We start from the raw sequence: 22,833 nt of genomic DNA, 5'->3' as shown, positions 1-22,833 counted from the left end.
CACTTGTTATGAAGTTGTTTGTTATGCAAGTTTATTGTTAGTGTAATTTTTTTTGAGGTTAATTTCTCCGTTCTCCGTTATCTTTCTGTTATACAAAAAAAAGTTTGTGCTAGTGATATTTTTATTTGTTGGTAGTGTGGAATAAACGATTTCATGTGTAAGCGCTGTTGTAAGTTTTTAGGCCTTTATTTATAAACCGCTCTCAACTTTGAGATCCATTTTGAGATGCTATATATATGTTATAATTTATGAATGAAAATTTATTTATTATTATTCATTATAACCAGCTAACCCTCGAATAAAATAGAATATTTGTTTATAATTTCACGCTGTATTACACATACGGCAGGTTAGGCATGGGGAACCTAGTGTTAAGACTCTCCGTTCCTCACTTTCCAGCCAATTTTCGAAACTGCGTGACGTGCTTAGTGGCTCCACAAAGTGACGCGATTTGCCTTGTTACCAGAGAGAGAGCATACTCCCCAGTGGAGATCGAACCTGCAATGGTTGTGTTAAAACACTGTGCCGATGTGCCACGTTGGCCTTATCTCTATTTTAATAACTAGTATCTAAATCTCCATATCTAATCTATTATAGAACACTGATGTTTAACGACTTTTCATGCCGTCATTGCATTACGAGAGAATTCCGATTTTGGTGTTGATGGCTAAGAGGCAAAAGGAACCTTGTCTTAAAACACTCAACACACACAGTCAACGCTGCACTTTTCCTCGTTGCCAGGGCGAGACAATGGAAATATTAAATATTTCATTCTTCCGAGTAGTAATCGAACCCATAACACATGCTTGTACTCCTGTGCCATGTCGGCCTCAAAAAAGTTTAATACATCTAAAGCATATTTTATATATTTTAAATAACAAATATATATTTATATAAAGGTATATTATGGTTGTCACATCCGGTGGTGGGCGCGACGCCTACACCACAACTAAAGGGCTTCTTGGGAGAAAGTTGTTGTGGACGCTCGATCAGGGTCAGGCCGTGAGGAATTAAGAAACTGAGTAATTTGGGCGGAGCTTTGATATTATTCTGAAATATACTATTATTGCTAGCCGTTTCGCAAATCACAGGTTATTTGACGAGGTGAAAAATCACGCAGGTCGTCCTTCTAAGCTAATATTTTAAAGTAGAAGAATTGGTTTTAAACACAAAAACAAAGGATCACTTTTTATATTTATGTTTTCTAAAAAGAAAAATACAACGGAACTTAATATTAAATAAATAATGGTGGAGTGGCCGAAGCCGCGAGCGTGATGCTAGTATTACATATACTTATTTAAGGTATTATCTTTTAAAATAAACATTTTAATAGAGACAATATTGTTAAAAATAAACTAAACATCGATTGATTCACAATCATTGGTTAATTGATGCAAGTATGACGTCATACATGTCGTAAGTGACGTAATTTAGTCAATCGGTCTTATGTCACCGTTTGAAATTCATTCATACGCCTACAAATAAATGAGTTTTGCCGCCTTTGTGGTTGCTTAAAACGAATAGTCTATTTATTTTGCCGTGTTTAACGTGTGTTAAGGAGTGTTCCTTTCTCCATTCTCCATTTAGACGCCGTGCTTTCTTTTCGGAACCGTGACTTAAAAGAAAATAATATTAGTTCGTGTTCAGTGACTGGAGTCACTAATCACAAATTACGCGTTCTCCACTTTCCGACATTTTTTTCGATATATTGTGTGATGGGTAGCTGAACTCAACACTAGGCTTTTGTCCTGGTGCCAGAGCGATGAAATGAAAATATTAATAAACAATAATTCATTCCTCCCAATGGTCATCATCAAACGCTTTGGTCTCTGAATACCTCTGTTGCTCCATGAACTGTGTTCCAACTTTTCATGTATGCCTTATTTTTGACTATGTTCTTTCTTCTTCCTCCTGGCATTAATCCCGGCTATTGCCAGGGTCTGCCTTCCTACTCAACCTACTCCACTTTGCACGGTCTTTTGCGTCCTCGTTGGTTAGACCGTTGGCTCCCATGTCCTGCATCACGATATCCAACCAGCGCTTCCTTGGGCGCCCGGGAGGTCTCACTCCAGGAACTGATATAGCTTTAAAATGTTATATTAAAGTACCGACGTGACCTTAATGTGACTTACTCCCTTTATATATGGCTCTATTATAACACTGTTTATTTAAGACTTTGTTATAATCACTTTGATTGGTGTAGTGGTTAGAGGTTGATTGTTGTGCTAAAAGGTCGCGTGTTCCATAACTACCGAGGACAGATTTTTGTAATGATAGCATTACTTACAATTATTACATACTTTTTATCACCTTCATTTTCCGCCGAATTCTGGTACTGACAAACACTCTTTATAAGAAAAATTGCTAATAGTGGCATTTATTAATGTAATAGAACCAAACATTTTTTTGTCTGTTTGTGCGTTTGTTCACGCTAATCTCAGAAACGGCTTAAACGATTTAATTGCAGTTATAACTAGTGTAGTTTGGGAAGCTTCCCTTAACATTTAGTGTTTATTTTATTTCAATCGATTAATCAATAAAAATGTTATACCGTTTTCAAAGAATTATGTATGACAAAAATGCTATAAATAAGTGTTTTATTAAATTGGCTATTTTTTTTATCAAAAAACGAAAGTAATGCAAATTAGTAAATTCATATAATCATTAAGTAATGCATATAATCATTCCCCTGTGTGGGGACCAAACTCACAACCGTTGCATTTTACATCACCGTTCCATTGCACTTCGACGGCCTCAATAGCGTCCATAATTAAATTTGAGTTAAAAATTTAATTTAGGAAGTTGTGAACGGAAACGGGAAAGTCCAGTAATCCGTTGCAACTCCAGAACGAGGGCGAGCCGTAAATATAAGTAACCCACATACAGACCAGGTGTTTTGTAACGTATCTTTATTCTTGTGCGTAATAATATTAGATGAGATTATTTAATGGGTCTCTCGTCAAATATAAAATACTAACTTTTACCCGTGGCTTCCGTCGCGTGGATTGATTTTAATTAGTTTATGAAACTGAAAAATAAACTTAATTTTTGCTATATTTGCCGACAATTATACTTTAATATCGTTTCATCGATATATATTTTAAGAGTTCTATGTTCTTGGCTGTTGACTGTTCGCATTGTATTGGGAATATAGTGTTTTAACTTTTTTCTCTCTCTTTCTCTTTGTGCTTACCTGTTACATGCGGGATATAACGTGACAAAAAATATATTTCACGCTTATCTAGTGAACTTTGCAGTTAAGGTACATTGATACGTCCTCAGCGCTACGACAACGACGATATACCTTAACAATGTATCTTATCTACATTGTAGAAAGAACACTGGGTTCTTGGTTTTTAAAACACTTCGATCACTCCGTACCCTGAGTGGCAAAACTCAAAGCCCTATTTTATCTCATCACAGCCAACATCCGTCCTTCTGCGCTACAGAGGCCCAAAAATATTAAAATAAAATTATGTTTACGCAACTCTGCTTAGTAATTACAATACTAAGCTGAATAAATTAAATACAATAGAACACCATTAGTCATCATCATCATTATCATCATTTTATTAAAATATGAATCACGACCGTTTTAATATTTATAGCGTAACTATTTTAATTCACTTATTTCATCATTTATCTCCCGTTTAAAGGTGAAGAGTAGCTAGAGTAGCTAGAGTATTTTTCTCTTTTATTTTTAGTTTGATGCTGCATCTCGCATATAGCAAGGTAGACATAGGGAACCTAGTGTTAAGACATTTTATTCCCAATTGCTGCCCAATTTTTGAGACAGTGTGTTGAATGGCCGAATGTCATTTGTCATGCCCAAGCCAAATAATTCATTATCCGAATGAGATCGAACCCACAACAGACAGGTTTGCCACTGCGCCATTACGGCCTCTACCTTTTCCTTTTATTTTACCTATATCCAAATTATCTTATATAATAGAAGATAATTGTATGTATCAATTAGTCGTCGTCCGATAATTTATTGGCGTGGACTTTAAGGCGTAAAATATGAAATTTTAAGACATACTTTCTTAGTGCTCCCCTACACTCCCCAATTTACATGGCAACTTTCAATGTTCTAAAGCCCAGTAGTTCCGTCTGTATATTGTCTGTCAGTCATTCAGTAAAGCAAGAGTTTTATATAGTTATATTTAACAAATAGCATTATTATATTATAGCATCAGTTGTGGGGGGGGGTGTTAGGATAGCATCACTAGCTATCAAATATATCAGCTTCACGTTGTATTCCGCACACAGCAGGGTAGGCAGAGGGAACCTAGTGTCAAGACACTCCGTTCCCCATAGATACAAATTATTATATACATGAGGAACTGCTGGCAATGCCGCATACCGTATCCACCGCATTTGATAACGCGTCCGCCATCATAATGGCGATGATTTACATATTGTAATTAGTTTTGTGTAAAGTGGCCTATCTTAATATTTTAAATTTTTATATGAAGATTTAGGTATATCATTTGTTTGTTGGTTAGATTGCTTAACTTAACGCCGCATTTTTTGCATTCAGAAGAGTGAAAATTGAAAACGGATTTATTTATTATGAATAAAATAAGTAAAGAGATGTGATAGATTTTTTTTGTATTCAAAGTAAATATGAAAATATTTAATATGGCAAATAATTTTCATGACAAACTGAAGTTATAGACGAAAAGTTTATTTTTTCTTATAAATGCATTTAAGTAGAAGCTTGTTTTTTAGGTCATGAAATATTTTGTTCTTTCTTTTAAACATTTTTATGGCTGTCGTGGCGCATTGAGAAAGCATCAAGTCTGATGCGAAAGAGACATTTTCCCACTCTGGTAGACATAGTTCGGCGTTGAGTTCTATCACTAAATACGGTTTGCCTCTAATTCAGGTGGAAAGTGGCGAACGGAGTGTTTTAACACTAGTTTGCTCTTTCCACTCCACCACGCGGGAAAAAGCGTAAAGCTGCTTATTTAATATTTTTTTTTTATATAAAAATTTTGTTTGTACCACTTTCGTAATTTATACACGTGGTATACTGCTATGTTCGTAAATGGCGTCTTTAATAAGGATCTACTTAGGAATGTAATTGTGAAAAAAATATTGAATGAACGTCTGTTACGTTGATTGTTAATTGTACTGTTTATATACAAGAATTACTCGTATAATTTTGTATTGTTATACTAGCTGTGCTAACGATTTCGGCTCACCTTATTTATACAAGATATAGCGAAATTGATGGTAATGTAATTATTCTTCATATTGTATACGAATATCTTGAAATGAAATGGATTATTAATCGGATAACTATGAATGGACGTTGTAAGAGGTGGTAAAATTAAAGGAAATAATTTTTTTTAATGTTTAGACTGCAAAATAAACAAGATCTTAGACTTTTGCGATGTTTCATATTTTAAAGGACCAATCAAAGGACTCTTGAAGAGTGTTCGAAGCATCGGCTCTCCAATAATGTTGTAAATAATCTGAATTTCTATTACGATTTACCAAAAAACTAATTGCCTCTACATTATTTAACTTGTAATAATTATTTTATGATAATCTTAAAGTTATCCCTAACCTGACTGTTTAAAGTAGTGCCCTTATAAATGATCGGCTCTCATTTTCCCGGTAGCTGACCTACATGTATCCAGGCCCAGCTCGGTTGTGTAACGCGGCGCCGGGACGCCTGGCGCCGGGGGAGTCTGGCGCCCAGCGCGGGCCCCGTCTGCGGGATTTAACTTTTAGCAAATAGGCTGTTTCTTTTTAATGCATTCTATGGTTATGTGTTTGTTTGTTATGGTTATGTGTGTTATGTCGTTTTGTGGTGGTTTTAGTATGTTGCTGTTATTTTGGAAACATTAGAGAATAGAAAGGAAATTAAAGGAATAACTATTTTTTTGCAATTAAGTTCAATATTTTTTGTAGATTTGAAAGCATTCTTGAAACGTCGAATGACCATATAGAAAACAAGCTAAAACCAGTTGTAAGGCAGTTCTTCTCAACAGTTGCTCTTTTCAATAATTTATAATAATTTCAGTTTCTCGGTTACGAACACTTTACTTACATCAAACTTTTGGCTTTAGCCAAATTGTAGTCATCATGACTCATGTCAGCTTGTTCGCATAAATAATTACTTTAGTTATTTCATAATTATCAGGCACTCTGCTCTATCCTTACTACGTATCCTTATTACATCAGTTTTGTTACGAATGTGAAATTTTTTAGGTTTACGGATTTAGATTATCGGGAAATTTATTTCTTAAAGTATAAATAAAACCTTTAAAAAAAAACTATAACTATATTCGAAATTATCTGGAAATTTTACTTAATTTTACTACTTTTTTTTACGGGTGTTTTATATACGGATGTTCGATACATACGATAATTTCTTCAATATATTATTGTTTCAGGTATAAGAGTTGAAATGTGAAGGATATAGAACAAACACACGCCGCACAGTGCCTTAGTTAGAACAGAGAAAATTATCATATATCTACTAAATATACTTATATAGAAACGAACGAACAAAAAACGAAAACGAATTTTATTTGGTAAGTGTATCTGTATTTTTTTTATTTAAATTGTATATAATATTTTAAATACTTAAGTGGAAGTGGTATAATACTTTAAATACATTAAAAATGGATGTATTTTAGTTAGTAAACCCTCGTAGGGCAAAGGAACAGTGTCCGATTGTGAACACGATGGTAGTTCGGTTCCTAGTTGATGATTTTTTTATAGATAAGAGAACGCACATGTTACCTACCTATATAAAAAGTGATCAACGTGGGTTGCGGGCCTTTAAGACGGAGGTAGATGCGCTTTTTGAAGATATCTAGAAATTATATCGAAAACTTGATGGAAAGTTGGAAATACAGTGTCTTTACTCTCTACCTACCCCTTTATATGCAGCATACAGAGTAAAAGACCGTTGCACCGAACTGTGGAACGGTCTACCCGCGGCAGTATTTCCAGGTTGGTACGATATGGGTACCTTTAAAAAGCGCGTCTATCTCCACCTCAAAGGCCGGCAACGCACCTGTAGCTCCTCTGGTGCTGCACGGGGTCGTGGGCGGCGGTGATCACCATCAGGTGACCCTAACGCTCGTTTGCCTTGTCCTTTTACCATAAAAAAAAAAAAAGTGAAACAAATTTAAAATAAAAATTAAATTAATATTTACCATTTTTTACAATACAAAATTCACTTGATTCATACATATTTCATACACATAAATCAGAATTATGAATTACTAGTAAAACCACTCGAAAGCTGCACAGCGGGATGTGTGTCGCGATAAAAACTCCAATGACGTGTGGCGCAGTGGTTGCATTCAATTATTGTTTTATTTAATTGAGGGTGTAGGTTCTAAGATACTATTTATGTATCGTGGTGTACCATTAGATCTTTATAATGCTAATTGCTGAATTGTTTGTTTGTTTGATCACTCTAATCTCAGGAAGTACTGGCTTGAATTGAAGTTCTTTTTGGGTGTAATAACACTCCGTCAATCAAAATCTTCAAACTTATAATGGTAGTATAGACAGACAAGATTCGAACCCACTACCAAGTTTATAATCCTACATATTTCAGTTTATAATAATATAAATATAATGGCTTGTAAGGATGGGTGTTTGTTCCACTTTTACACAAAAACTACGTAACGGACTTAGATGAAATTGGGTTAAATATAATATTATAACAAAAAGTTTTAGCTGACGAACCCGCGTTTGCATCGCCAGTAATACACACTACAATATAAATAACACATTCAACACTCGTGTTGTTAACAATATATCAAAAGGAGCAAGCACTCAGCTGCACTGCATCACACTCGCAGCGGGACGCGTGGGCGTCACCAAGTTGATAAAAAACGTTACTGCCGATACTGTACAGTACAGCTATTCCTCATCATTTGGCTGGCGGTAGGTGGTGAATGGGACTGCGATGGTTTACATATATTTCAATTTAGTATGTATTATCCAAAATTCTTCGCCTTTTTCAATCTTTTGGTTTTTATTTACTTGTCCTTGTATATTGGAAATAGCAGGATTGACTATAGCAACCTAGAGTTTAGGTACTTCGTTCTATATTTTCCATAGAATTTGCAAGACATGGCTCAAATTTAAAAAACTTAAGGAAGGCGTTCTGCATGAGCCAGGCCAAATCTAATAGGCGAAGGTGTTCTTTACATGTATAAAGTAATTATATAAAATAAGTTATATATGTTAATAACATTAAAAAAAAAAAAAAAAATGTCGGTAGGGGTCTCATCCAACCCCTCTAGTATAAGCTCTAGATATAAGTACAGTTTAAATTGTCCCAAAATTAAGTACGCCACATTAAAATAACTTTCATAAAATAAAAAAAGGCACGGGCAACTATGCGCCCGTGGATGTAGCTGTTAAAATAAAAAAATAATTATAATAAAAAAAGACATGGCTCAAATCAAGGCCCTATTTTGTCTTGTTACAGTTGTGGGAAGTGAACCAATTTATCCCCTGAGTGAAAATCGAACCCACACCCATAGTATTCGCCAGCAGGTGCTGTCCCACTGCCACGATATAACAAAAAAAGCATAACATTTCACTTCAAAACTTTTATACATTACAAGTTTCCATGATAAAATTGAGCTAATAAGAAACAGTTGCGTCGAGTGCTAAATTGACTCGACGAGAACAACTCGAGTAATCGAACTTGTACCTTACCCAATACAAATTAAAGTCCATTACAGCTTCCGTATGCTATGTGGAACAAGTAATTACTCAGGCACTATTGCTTCAGCAAAGTAGCAATATGCAAAGTAAACTCAGAAGCTCACTTGTATATGAAAATATTTTGAATTTGATATTGTATCGTCATGTCTTTGATGATTTTGATGGATATCCTTAAAGTGTTTGCGTAGTATATTGTTGTTACTTAGAAGACTGTTCGATTGTTGAAGGGTTGATTTAGTGAATGGTTACTTCCATCGAACTGGTAGTAATGGATGCGTGTATATGTTAAGTTCAAAGTAACTAAACAAATGTATCGATTTTGATAAAACTCACATTTAAATTTGAAAGGCCGTCGCGGCGCAGCGGCGTAGCGTCTAATTGTAAACACGACGATTGTGCGTTCGATTGAAATTCAGGAGAATAGATTATTTAATCTCTCTCTGCTCTATAAGTGTTTAAGACAGTTTTGTCGTTTTACCACTGCATATAGGATAACCTAATGCGAGAGCATAGAAGTCACATTATAGACTCGATCTCTTTAGCATTCATACACAATGATTGACAATAAAAATTTAAATTAGTGAAGTTCCATATGTTTAACAATTGGTCAATAATTGTGTATTTTGTAAGAGTTCATCAACAGAATAATTTATAATTTTAATTCTCTACATGTGGTTGAATCTCATCTCGGGAAGGGCTCCTATCTGCGAAACATCAAATTGCAGCAATCTAACTGTCAACTGGCAAAACACCCTCCCGTCTACACCCATTACTTCTGAGCCGCCGCACGCTGTGTAAATAACCAAATATGCATAATTGTTGAACCTACGCTGTGTCATCTTATTATTCTACTCCTTTTTTGCACAGAGCAAGTGCTTTCAATAGAGCGTCGTTGCTTTTTTTATTGAGTGTCAATTTGCGGTCTTTTGTACCACGGAAAAGGGGTTAAAAGAACAACATTGTAAGTATCGCTACCCTCTTTTCCTGGAGTTAATGTTAAATAATATGTTTTTATAGCAAATTGTCATATCTGAGAGCAATTTGTACAGATAAGATCATACAAATTTATTGCCCTATACGGGGAACACTACAAAATTAATGATGTTTTTTTTTATTGGTCACCAGCAAAAGTTCGTCGACTGTAAATCTACTCGTGACATGATAAGGGGATTAATAACTCCCGCGGCCCCAAAAAGCCTCGCGTCTTCGCTTCGATACGAATCAATAAACAAAATCACGGGCGCCGGAAATCCGAGCGGAGTCCGAGATGCATTTCCATCTTTCACCGTCTTTTCACCCTCCGAATATCATCCCCATGTAGCTCCCTCTCAGTGCGGGTGCGAGAGGGATGGCGGGCGGGCACGGCGCGTGCGCGAGCCGACCCCTCGTGAGCGTTGGAGAAGGTTGATAGTGGTGAACAAGAGATCCTGGCGTGTTGCCGGGGTCGAGGAACATTCCTCCGTGGATCGTCCGCGGAGGCGGAGGTCCCGCTCTCTCAGACCCGGGATAGCACCTCACACTGCATCCAGACAGTACAACAAGTACTTGGTGTGCTGCAAGGCTATACTCCAGTACCTCTCTCTGTTCGTAACTTCTAACTGTTCATTCCTTCTATTCACTTTGTCGTATTTGGAACGTTTTCCGAATTTACCTCAATATTTGCCAGAAGCTTATCATAAAACAAAGCTGGTTGGAGGGTAACCAGGGTGTGAGAGAGCGAGAAGGGTTGTAGTATTTTTTAAAAGTGGGAACGAGACGGCGCGATGTGTCGCCGCTGCCGCACGAGGTAAGTGCCACTTGTGAGCCACGTGTTCGAACTTTAGTTCTGGCCTCAGATTGTTCACAGTTGTCCCTTTCAATTTTGTTTGTTTCGCCACTGTGCGATGAATTTCGTGTAACAGAAAGTTACTCGTCTGTATAATACTTTGAATATGCTCTTACAGATATCAATATTTTTGTTTATTTTTATCGTTACAATGTTGTAAATTTAATAATGAAACTACAATTTTTTTAATTAGTTTTGTAAATTCTGCTAAAATTTCTGTACGTTTTAGATCAAAGTATTTTAAATCTCGTCTTCCTTTATTTGCACCTGAAGATATTTATTATTTGGACCACTCATGCTTTTATAATACCACTTGTAGGCGATAGTAACTTCGTTTGCGTGAACTATGAAACTAAAATCGTGTTTATTTATCGAACCCGTAGGAAAATCAACTAATCTTGTCAATGCTGCCCTACATTCCCCAAGGATTTTTTTTTATATTTAGCTTCACGCTGTATCCCGCACATAGTAGGAGAGGCAGAGCTACCTTGAGAACCTAGTGCTAAAACACTCCGTTCCCATTAAGATACTGCCGTTCCCCACTTTCCGCCAAATTCTAAGGTCCCCAGTGGCGCAATGAAAAAATTAAATTCTTTGCATTGACCAAGAAACCTACTTCCAAAATTTCCGCGTTTTACCCCGCGTAGTATCGTCCGAGCGTAGTCTGCCAGTCTCTCAGTAATGGAAGCAACCTATTGGTTGTTGACATTATGCTTCCAAGTGTCAGTACTAGAAAAGTAAACACTTTAACGTTAGTGTTTTCCATTCAACGTGACACTGGCGAAGTAATTAGTTGCTGAATTGGCACGCTCGGAACGCCATAAATAAAGAGCAACAACAACACTTTAACGTTCGTTTTTTCAAATATTTTTTCATATATGTTATAATCTTTCGAATGCGAATTCGAATAAATAATTAAATTTCTTTCCAAATTTTAATGAATTTATACTAAATAAACAAATTTACCTTGCCAACTCAAATATTACCCTCATCTGGATGGAGTTCTTTAATTAAATCAATCACGAGTCCTTTATTAGTTGTTCCCTCGTCAGAATTAGTATAATCTGTTGATGCGCAAACTGCATCCTGTCATTATACTTCGTTAGAACTCCTTTAGTGTATTAACGTGGACACCAGGCAGTCAGGGATGGTTTTTTTTTATTAAACGGTATGAAAATAAGTCCTAAATATATATTTAGGTTCACGTTATATTCTACATATAGCAGTGTAAGCACAGGGAACCTAGTGTTAACACATTTCGTTCCTCGCTTTTCACAAAGAAAATTTAGTTAAACATTCCATTCAGTAGTTTTTATATGGGATTATAGTTTGTTTTCCTAAATGCATATTATTATTAGAATTTAGCTAGGACGTCAGAAGCAGATGGTAAAGACCATTTTTCATTTAGCTAGCGTTCATACTCGTACTCAATTATCGTGACCATGGTTTCTTTTATCTATTTTACTATCTAAACAAATATATCATTGATACAATCGATGACAGAAAGCGAAAGAGGTCCTGAATTCAAGATTTAAATTGTTTTTTTTGCTTTGCAGTTGTTACTCTTTCTCTTTTTCTTATTAATACTGTATACCCTAACTAGAGTCTTTAATTATTTGTACTTTTATATAGTTTATTTGTCGCGCCCCCGGAGCGAAGATCGCTTCAAATACTTAGTTGATTAACTATACTCCCTTTTCAGTCAGCACTATAATTATTTACTGTAAATCTACTCTTATTTAATTAGGCGGGCATTGAAGCTGTCGATACGTGGCGGCGCAGCGTATGACTTTAAATGTAACGGTAATGGGTTCGATTACCATTCGGGGTAGTGAATTATTTGTACTTCCTTGCTTGTACGTCTCGATAATTAGACATAGTAAGTACTAAGTTTTTACCCACTCTCGCCATTGTATGCGGGATACAGGGGGTGCAGAAAGAAGAAAATCCAACTCATTCATTAACTCGTATTCTGTTCTATGTAAGGGGACCGTGGGAACCCCCGCGGTGATGATCTCTTTTAATGTTGGTTATTTTGATTGATTATCAGATAGACCCCATGGGATTAATGCAATTTGGCATTATGACTTGTTTGTTTGACAAATAATATGTTTTAATTTGGAAAAGTTGTCAAAAAATTCTTTCAAAGTAGTCATTACATGATGTCCTAATATATTGGAACATCGCCTGACTGTAAAAGCGATATTTGTGAGTGTGATTCCCACTCGGAGTAAAATTAGAGGATATCAATTATATTATTGATACATTGTAGCGTTGAATTACACACAAGAAATGTGGGTTGAAAAATTGGACGTAGAGTGGAGAAGCGAGTGTCTTAACACTAGGTTTAGGAAATTTCTGTCTTATTTCTTTCTCCAGTATCGTAATCGATCGATCGATGTGCACATAGCATGCCATTAAATATATCAATCAGCCTACATCATAATCACCCCAATATTATATTAAAATCAGAGATAATTTCCCTCTGCCCTCCCTATGTCCACATGCGTCCCCTAATTCGCTAATAGAAAACAGGCTAGCCGACTTCCCGCATCGGACAGCGTGACGACTTCCGGCGGCGACCGGATGTACCAATATGGTGGATTATATATTTTTTGGATTTATTTATTTATGGTATACAGTTTAAGATTTTCCTCTTAGTTCAAGGCTCGGCTTTGTTTATCTGAGACTTGTAGGTACATGTTTTTACATATGTGAGACCAATTCCCACTTGAAAGAATTAAATATTTTAATTTCATTTTGTCATTCTGGATAAGAACGGCGGTAATATCCGCCAATCAGCACGCAATGCCCCAAAAAAATATCGGAAAGTGGGGAAACAAGTATGTTAATGGGATGACACTAGGTTCCCTGGTTCCCTTTGACTACCCTGTTAAAAAAGCAACTAAGCTATTATTTAAAAATATTTCATCCCCGTCGTTCACGTCTCAGGCCATCATCCTGGCGCCAGACTCGTCGGCGCCTGAGTGTATCGATTCAGTAAGGCGCATGCGCTGTTACTTGTTTATCTGCCTTAAGTCATTTATCTCCTATCACGTACGTATTATGTGTGGGAATTTATTACTTAATTATAACTTAGGCTGTTAGATTTAATTGCTTTGATATGTTCATAGGAATATTCTTCTGTATTTGATTTTTTTTTTGAGGACGATTAAAGTTTTCATTCACCCCCTTCTTTTTGTTAGCTTTGTTTTTTTTTAATATTTGCACTTACGATTCAATATATAATTCTAATAAAATTTGCATCAATATATGCGTACCGTTTCCGAACCAAAACATTAAACAAATAAACGTATCTTATCTAAAGTTTACTTATCTGATATTTCACACGGATTTCGCTTTTAATACCTTTTAGTACGTGATTGAATTTGTTTTATGTGTAACATTAGCTTTTACTTGCACCGAAATAACTAAAAGTTGACACGTGATCTTCAGCAGCATATAGGATTCCTCGATACTCCGACACAAAATTAATTGTTCTATCCAAATCAGTAGTTTTTTTAAAAGATAAAGGCGTTTTTTCAACAAACAAAATCTTCAGATGTACATTTTTTTTTTTAAAATTATGAACCGATTTAAACATAACGAAGTCTAAATGTTAAGGAAAATTTGCAGTAGCTATTTGAAATTTGAAAGCCGTTTCTGAGGTAAACCTGCATAATCATGCGGACAAACATACATTGTTTAGGGTACTATCAAATTAATGAAACGCCACCAATGATAGATTTTCCTATACATCTTCCATATACGGACAGCGATCAGTTACAATTTTATTATACATATGTATAGATATTGAAACGACAGTCCACATCAAAAATAATCAAGACAATATCCACTTTCATTCTCTATGAGTCTATAAGAAGAATACAAAGGAAAGTGTCACATGTCGAATTAAACAAAAGGGGTTGGGCGAGTGTTACTGAAATGTATTAACGTTATATGTAACTCTTACTGTTTATTCTTATTTGTCACGCTGTCATGTCAGCCGTGTTAATGGAATGTAACGTGATAGTTTTCTATTGAAACTATAAGATTGGTATATTATTTTAATTTTATATTTAATATTTTGCCTAATGGACTATCCAACTTCATAATTATTTAATTGGAACCATTAGTTCCTGAGGTTAGCTCGTTTAACTTTTCAGTTTTACAATATAAACATAGATTATTATAAAGTTAATTTCAATTTTCATAACTAAAATACCATTACGAACAGACAAGCGGTCGCTCTACAAACTCTGTGCCTCATCGACCTATGTCGGTATATGTAGGTGTACCTCTATACAGTACGGTCGTAGAGTTGTGGCTGCCATGAAGTTAGCTGCAGAACTACTGCGCAGATTTGGCTTTTGGATTTTTCTTACTTTTCATTATTTTCCACTCGAGTGCACAATGTGCAAAAGTTCAGATACCTAACTTCAGAGCGTCCACAACTCGTCGACCGTACTTTACTGTACCTCCATAATTGTATATCTACATCCGTGCCCTACTTCCGTCGCCTAGCAACGCCGGCGACGCCGCGCCGCGACTCGGATGCTGGCGGGGTCATTGACTGATAATATTTTAGAATAGGATTAGTGATAAAGTGATAACATGATATAAATGTCTGGTGTTTGTGGTGAGATTTTTGTACGGATGCTGCGTTTTTTGTTTATGGACGATTTTTTTTCTAGTTAATGCTTTGTCTTTCTCTGGAAGAGGGGGGAGTAAAAATAATTTAAATACAATTATCTCCACGAGCCTACGATAAATCGAACCTACGATCATCGTGTTAACTGTTATGGTTTATAAAATAGAAAAAGTAATCACTTATACGATTTCGAAACAAGTTCCAATTTGCATAGAATTTAATATACTATTTCTTGTATGCTATTTGTATGGAGAATGGACAAGCCCATTAACTACTACCGTACTTACTGGATTTGATCTTAATAACTATTTGTCTCTAAATATTAAATGTTGTCAAGATGTAACATTGCATTAGGTATAGTTAATCGCGATCGCTTCGCTTTGCTCGCCTCTTAACGCTCGTTTTGGTCTGAGTAATGGTAAAACGAAACAATTATTATTAAAAAAATCGTGTATCTTTTGTGGACATTTACTGGATTTTGTTATCTTCTGTTCTTTTACGCTTTTTTTAAATTGGAAAGAATGAATCGTTTGAAAATTAAATCACTAACATTGAAGATATTTATCAAAATACTGAAAGCAATTAAATTAATCAAAATCTACACTAACATATTTATAAAATGCTTTATAAAAGTTAAAGAATTTTGTTTGGTTGGACTCATTTATCTCAGTAACTACTGGATAGAATTAAAAGGAAGGCTAAAGCTTTGAGGAAGGGAAGGAGTTACTTTGATCTCATATTTATTTTCATTTCATTATGGGGCAAAGCTGAAAGTAAAAGCTAATAGTTGTAATACATGAGCGACTCGGATCATAAAGCAACGGAGGCGGCACTACGAATCAAACTCCGGCTCATATACCTCGTGCGTGTACGCTCAACTGGAAACAAATGTTTTATATTATACCGCATCTATAATATGCGTAAATGCTACATCCATGTTGTATTAAAGTTTATTTTTTGTACGATACTTTAGTAATAGAATCAGTATTTTAGGTAATCGTAATCGTCGGCGTTAAGTTCCGCATATGCAATATATCGAACTCATGTGGAAAGGAGAGAAATAGATGTCTAGTTATTTAGTTATCTTTGTCTATTTTGTTATGTGGGAAAATTATTACGAAGAACATAAAGAAGATTTTTAATTACCAGAATAGGCAGAGGAAACTTTGGTGTGAAGACATCCTTATGTCCAACTTTTTAAGACATAGCGTGATAAGAGGCGGAATTCAACGTCGCGGTTTAATTTAAATATTCAACTAAGTCAGTATCGAACAATGAGAAAGGAGGATAATAATAAAAAAAACAATTAATAAACGTGATGGTATGCGCTTAGATGTTATTAAAGGTCCTTCATTTTAACCACTACTCATGGGATATAACCGTTTAAAATTTCCCATAGACCTATTAAAATTCTTTCCAAGGGTCGAAACTACCCTTTTATGCAAAATGTGTGCAATATCTTGAGTCGTATCGAGGGTGTGTTAATAGTTGCGCAGTTACGCTCGAAACGATCGTTCGACACGTCTACCGTCTGGGCGTGCTTAATTTTTTTTTTATTGTTATGGTCTTTTTTCTATGATCACGCATCTCTTATTGTAGTGCGGAGTTGGTGGAGAGAATTTGATTGTAGTTTTTTTTTTTGCTTCACACTGTATCCCGCATATAGCAAGATAGGCAAATAGTCTCTCTCTCTAGTCTTACATTAAAATGCTCCAATCCCCACTTTCCGCCCACATTTTTAGTAATCGAATCTACAACTATCGCTTTAGACGCTGTGACGATATACCAAAAGGCCTTTCAATTTTATTGTTAAAATCGATATAAGACATTATTATTTTTTATTTTTAAAACAAAATTCTACTAATAAACTATCTACATAGCTAGAGCGGTTCTTAATAATTAAATAATTGTAAGAGATCCCTCTCAATCTCAATGTTCGTGGCCTCTTGTATTTCATTAGGGCGTTTTTATCAGCCTCTTCCCTTCGAATGCAACAGTTTTATTACTATTTGATGGCGCATCCAGATGGACGATCGTTTCGGGTTTAAATCCGTTTTATTGATTGTAAAATATTCTAAAATATCCCTTGTGGCTTAGTGGTTGAGATGTTGAGATGTATGTAGGTTAATAGTTAGTTAGTATCTAAAAAATAATTTTAAATTTTTATCTAAAGAAGTTTTTTGTATGTCTTTTCTAATTTAGGTTGAGTATATGTATTAAATTAAATATACTTTATAGTATTAGTGTCTATACTTCTTTACTAATATTATAAAGTTGAAGAGTTTGTTTGGTCATATGCACTATTCTTAGGAACTAAATGTGACTATATTACGTACTATATTACCATGACGTTAATAGTTTAGACATAATAACCCATCGTACCTACAATTAGAATTACCTCCCCGGACTTAGAACTTGGGTCCTGTATAGACAAATATTAACTATTTTTAATTTGAAAACGCGGGCGGAATCGCAAGTAAGAACTAGTTCCATATAAAACGTAACCTAAAATTAGCTATAGTTTGGCAATGCTTACAATATTGTTTAAGACGCACATTCCTTCATACTATGGAAATAGAGTGAACACTAAACGGTCCGGTCAATAACCGTGCTTTAACTAATTTGTACAATGGCTTCACCGTGCTGCTCGAATAGGGTAGAATATGTAACGATTGTATGTGAAATACTATAGAACCATTTAAAAATAGATATGTAAATCGATAATTAATTTGTTGGCGGAGAACAGAGTGTCTTGACAATACAGATCTCTCCGATCTGGTCATATTGCCTAAGAAGTGTAGGTTAATATATTTTTTTACATTTATTAATGGTAAATATTAATGTGTTTTAACTTTTTTCCACTCAAGATTCTTGTTGAGTAGCGGACCTCAACGGTTTGACTTGTTATAATGGAAAAAAAAATGGAAATAATTAATTCACCCTAAGTAAGAATTGAACTCACAACCGTTGCGTTTACAGTCATATGCTGTACCTGTGTGCTGCTGCACCATGACGGCCACTATTAGGTACCTACTATATGCGATAATCTCAAATAAGTTTCGTTTGATCCTAAGCTATATAGATAATCTATTTTCTATGTAACTTCACGACGACGTCCATTAAAAAGTAGTAACGGGTGGTTGGTCTAAAAATATATTATTGATTTTGGCAGATGACGCGCCGCCATGTGTTTTACGCCTTGTCTGTCGTTCACGGTATACAAATATTATTATAATAAAGCTTTTTATTGTTATTACTATAAAAACATTGCTTGTGGCCGTCGTGAACGACGACGCGAGGGTTGCGGGCTCGATTCCCATTAGGGAGAGTTAATTCACCCGAGTGGGAAAAATAACATTGTACCTTATATGTTTACTTATTAATAACTATTGTGGAATTTAACGCCGGAAACTTTCCGTAGAAGTACGGATTGACACAAATGCTGTTCATCCAATATTGGAAAAAAATATTTAACTAATTAGTTTTCAACATGTAAAATAGTTCCCACACAATATAAATAGAAATAAATGCACCAGAAGGGGTTACGTATTAAAAATAGCCTAGGGAATATGAATTAAGTTTAGTTCAGTTGTTTTTGTTGTTTAGAGATGAATGAAACATTGATTCTGTTGTTCATTATTCGATGTAAAAGTTTATGTAATATACTTTATGTATTTCGATTTTTTTGCTTCACGCCCTTTAGCAGGGTAACCAGAGGGAACCTGAGAACTTACTGTAAATACACACCGTTTCCATTAGAACTCTTCCGTTTTCTTCTCATCGAATTCAGGCATTCCATATTGAGTGCCTTTTCCTTTCTCTGGCAAGATGTCTCAAAAAATTGGCGAAAATTGGAGAACTGAGTGTCTCAACACTAGGTTATCTTTGTCTACTAATGATGGATATAATAAAACAGTGTATTTAACTATTTTGTTTGTTTTGTCTGCAGCAATCAGACGAGCGCACATCGGAAGCATCGGGGGCGTGACGCCTGCGCGAGCGCATCGAGCTCGCGCTACGGGACGGCTGGAGGCGGGTGACCGCGCGACCTGTAAGTTGTAGATTACTTATAGTACTTTTTTTAATCAACTTCACGCTGTATCCCAGTACACAGCAGGTTAGACAGAGGGTAGTGTTAAAACACTCCGTTCCTCACTTTCCGCCGAAATCTGGTGGCTTTGCGTGTTGAGTGGCGAACCTCAACGCTGCGCTTTGTCTCGGCACCAGAGCGAAGAAATGGAAATTTAATTTAAATTATATCCCCCGAGTGGAAGTCAAACCTACTATCTTCGGGTTTACTCTCAGACGTCCCCAGCGCCACGACTAATTCGATGTTAATCTTTATCATTTTGTGAATCGACTAGCTTGTACATGCCGTTTCGGTCACATGATCAAATGGAAATAATTAAGAGGTGTATCTGACATTGACATACATTTTCACAAGTCCCCAATCTCTGGTCGTAGATACAGTTGATTACATCGACACGGTAAATATCATGTAAGAGACCCTATAACCTTTCTCAATAAATAAATAAGATGAATCCATCACAATAAGATTTTCTTATTTTGATCAAGTAGTTCCTGAGATTACACGCCAAGCCTAACAAACACTTAAGCTTCATGATGTTAGTATAAATATCTCTTATTTCTTACAATCCCTTATATTTTTTATTAAGATTGATATTAACATTTATGTTATTAAACGATGACAAACTCTTTTATATTGTAATTGTATTAAATGTTTCGTGGAAGTCCATTTTCGCGTCCATTCCGAGTCACGGCCGCAAATTTAGGTTACAGAACGTTTTTACCTTATTTAGTAATAGCGTGGGTTTTTAATACTGTTGGCTCTATATGGCTAAGTAGAGAAAGGAAAGATGTGTCACTAAACCTTTCTAGATATTATCTTTAGTCGATTACTACATAGTTTTTCAAGCGCATCTTATTTCTTGCAATAGGAACTGCGACTTCTTTCGATCTGAAAATAGAAATATATAAAAAAATCTAGCATTATTATTATAAAAAGAAAAAACCTAATCGCTTAAAAATATGAACTGAAAAGGGAAATACGAGAAAAACATTATCCTTCTGTTGCAGTTTGGTATTTTTTAGCTTCCCGCTGTATCCCCTATATAGCAAAGTATGCAGAGGGTACCTAAGTGCCTATTGTTAAGACACTCATTTCTCCACTTTCCACCCAGTTACGAGACACTGCTTGTTTAGTGGTGCTCATCGCTATGCCTTACCACTAGTCACCACTGTCCGAAATAAATATTATTCAATTTGTTATTTCCAGGGTTCATTCCAAAGCCGGCCACGACATCGATCATTCAGCCACGAGAGACAAAAATCAAGAAACGATTACACCGAGAAGAGAAGGAGTAGTGCCCATTCACTAGACCTCGACACAAATAACGATCAACATACTGCCACTATACATAAGTGAGTATTAAAACTGAATATACTTTTGTAGAAAATGTTTAAAAAATCTTAGTGTGATATTTAATACTTTAAAAATGTCTAAAATATGTTAAAATGATTTATTTTTATTTTCTTAGCTTGACACTGTATCATCACACGGTAGAGGGTATCTGGGAACCTACTGTCGTGTAGTTTCGTTGAATTTTTGGGACATTGCATTGTGTGTTGAGTGGCGGGACTGATTTGACGCTTTTGCTTCACTACCAAAGCGAGGAAATGAAATAAATATTTAATTTTTCGAGTGAGAATAGAACCCACATTCTGTCACGCTTGTGCCCTGCGCCACGAAGCCTCCTCACTCCAGGTCGTCTAGTCTAGTCATGATTAGGACTTATTTATATAGTGTACATTTTATCCACCAGAGCTCGTTCCCTATCAAAAATGGCGACGCTGTCCCTCAAGATATCCCTCGAGGGCGGTAAGGTCGTGAAGACCATACAGTTCGAGCCCTCCACCGCCGTCTACGACGCGTGCCGCATCATACGCGAGAAGATACTCGAGGCCAGTCATAATGAACGTGAGTGGTGATTTTTTTATTTTTCTTGTTGAAGTCAACAATAGTCTAAGAGTTTCTTTTAAAAAAGAATTTACATGCTTTACTTTTCGAACGTCAAATAACTTTTCATCGTTATAGTAAAAAAATTAAATATGATATTTAAATTACTAATCCATCCATCATTTCGAAATTATAATATAGTGCATTTTAGCAAATAAAAAATAAACATTATAATATCTTTACAATTCTTTACACCAGCAAAAGAATACGGTCTATTCCTCGCATCCGAAGAAGACAACAAAAAGGGCATCTGGCTTGAGGCATCGCGCAGCCTCGACTACTACATGCTGAGGAACGGCGACTTGCTCGAGTACAACAAGAAGACCAGGAACTTGAGAGTTAGAATGTTGGATGGTAGGTTTCTTAAAATTTGGCTTATTATAATTGTAAATATTAAATATGTATGTCTGAGTGTTTGCGGCGAGGATTTTTTAAAATGCTTATAATATTATTAAAGTATGAGTTTGATTTTGAGTTCATCTCGGTGAAATAGTATGTGATGTCTCTCTCTGAAGTTGTGAGATATTATCCCGACTTGGGATAATGTGCTTAAAATGCTAGTTTTAACTAAAGCTCGTAGCTAGTTTTATCAATTATATCAGTGGTAAATGCTAGTCTAGTTTTGACTAGTTACTTCTAGTTTTAACAAAGGCATTTAGTGAAAATTACTTTTAACTAGACAAAAGCTATCTAAAAATGGGTTTTAACTTTAACATATATATTATTAACAGGTACTGTAAAAACCCTCTTAGTAGACGACAGTCAGATCGTAGCGAACCTTATGGTGGTGATATGCACCAAGATTGGCATCACCAACTATGATGAGTATGGTTTGGTAAGTGTTTTTTTAACATTCTTTTAATATAAATTAGTAGTACACCTGTCTTAGTAACATTTGAATCATCAATAATTAATGATAACAAGTCCTACTGTAAACGCGCCCTTTGAAGTTGAAAATTATTTCTTCACACAACATGACGTTGAGTCGACCACGCTGTAATACATTAGTTATGTATTATTATTTTTTACTATTTTTATTTTCCATCAGGTCCGCGAAGAACAGAAAGAAGAAGCTGATCCCTGCGAGAAGCCCAACTACGGAACCCTCACTCTGAAACGACGTCATCAAGAGAAAGAGCGTGATGCTAAAATGGAACAGCTGAGGAAGAAATTGAGGACTGATGATGAAGGTAGCCTATCTAGAATAATTAGTTAAAGAATTTTTCTTGTTTTATGAAAGTCTTGGGATTTGAACCTGTAGCCATTTTGAGCTTTTTTATTTGTTACATCATACATCTTCGTACGAAGATAACATTTATTTTATGAGCGAGAGAATGCTGTTACTTAATTAATAGATAAATTTAAAGACAAATATATTTTATAATGAATAGTCAATATTACTCACTCTTACTCATATGACGGCTAAGTTTTAAAATCTTTCAATATTAAGAAATAGTTAGTTGTTAAATTTAATCCTGAGCTTACTTCTAATACAATATATGACGACGAGTAGTGGCCGCCTTAAATTTAACTAGACAGCAGCATGATATTTCTTACTGTTGATTACTTCCTACCCCAGTGTACAATGAAAGTCTAACTTGCCACAAC

At 35.5% G+C, this 22,833-nt stretch overlaps 1 protein-coding gene across 10 annotated transcripts in view; it reads left to right on the top strand.

Moving 5' to 3' along the window:
* The window catches only part of rhea (Talin_middle and talin-RS domain-containing protein rhea), a 72,328-nt gene that overhangs the window by 9,404 nt on the left and 40,091 nt on the right, over positions 1-22,833 (top strand). For all 10 annotated transcript variants that reach the window (XM_085188507.1, XM_085188506.1, XM_085188505.1 and 7 more), the window contains exons 2-8: positions 6,408-6,548; positions 19,138-19,239; positions 20,485-20,630; positions 21,032-21,186; positions 21,424-21,579; positions 21,957-22,060; positions 22,274-22,415. In XM_085188507.1, coding sequence (XP_085044633.1) covers positions 21,051-21,186; positions 21,424-21,579; positions 21,957-22,060; positions 22,274-22,415 — 538 coding nt within the window. In that variant the 5' untranslated portion in view covers positions 6,408-6,548; positions 19,138-19,239; positions 20,485-20,630; positions 21,032-21,050. The remainder of the gene's footprint in view (positions 1-6,407; positions 6,549-19,137; positions 19,240-20,484; positions 20,631-21,031; positions 21,187-21,423; positions 21,580-21,956; positions 22,061-22,273; positions 22,416-22,833) is intronic.

Source organism: Heliconius melpomene, chromosome 7 (genome assembly GCF_056956725.1).
Source record: "Heliconius melpomene rosina isolate 202511_hmr_F chromosome 7, ASM5695672v1, whole genome shotgun sequence".
Taxonomy (NCBI): domain Eukaryota; kingdom Metazoa; phylum Arthropoda; class Insecta; order Lepidoptera; family Nymphalidae; genus Heliconius; species Heliconius melpomene.
Note: the sequence above shows the minus strand (reverse complement) of the source record. Positions and strands in the feature narration are given on the sequence as shown.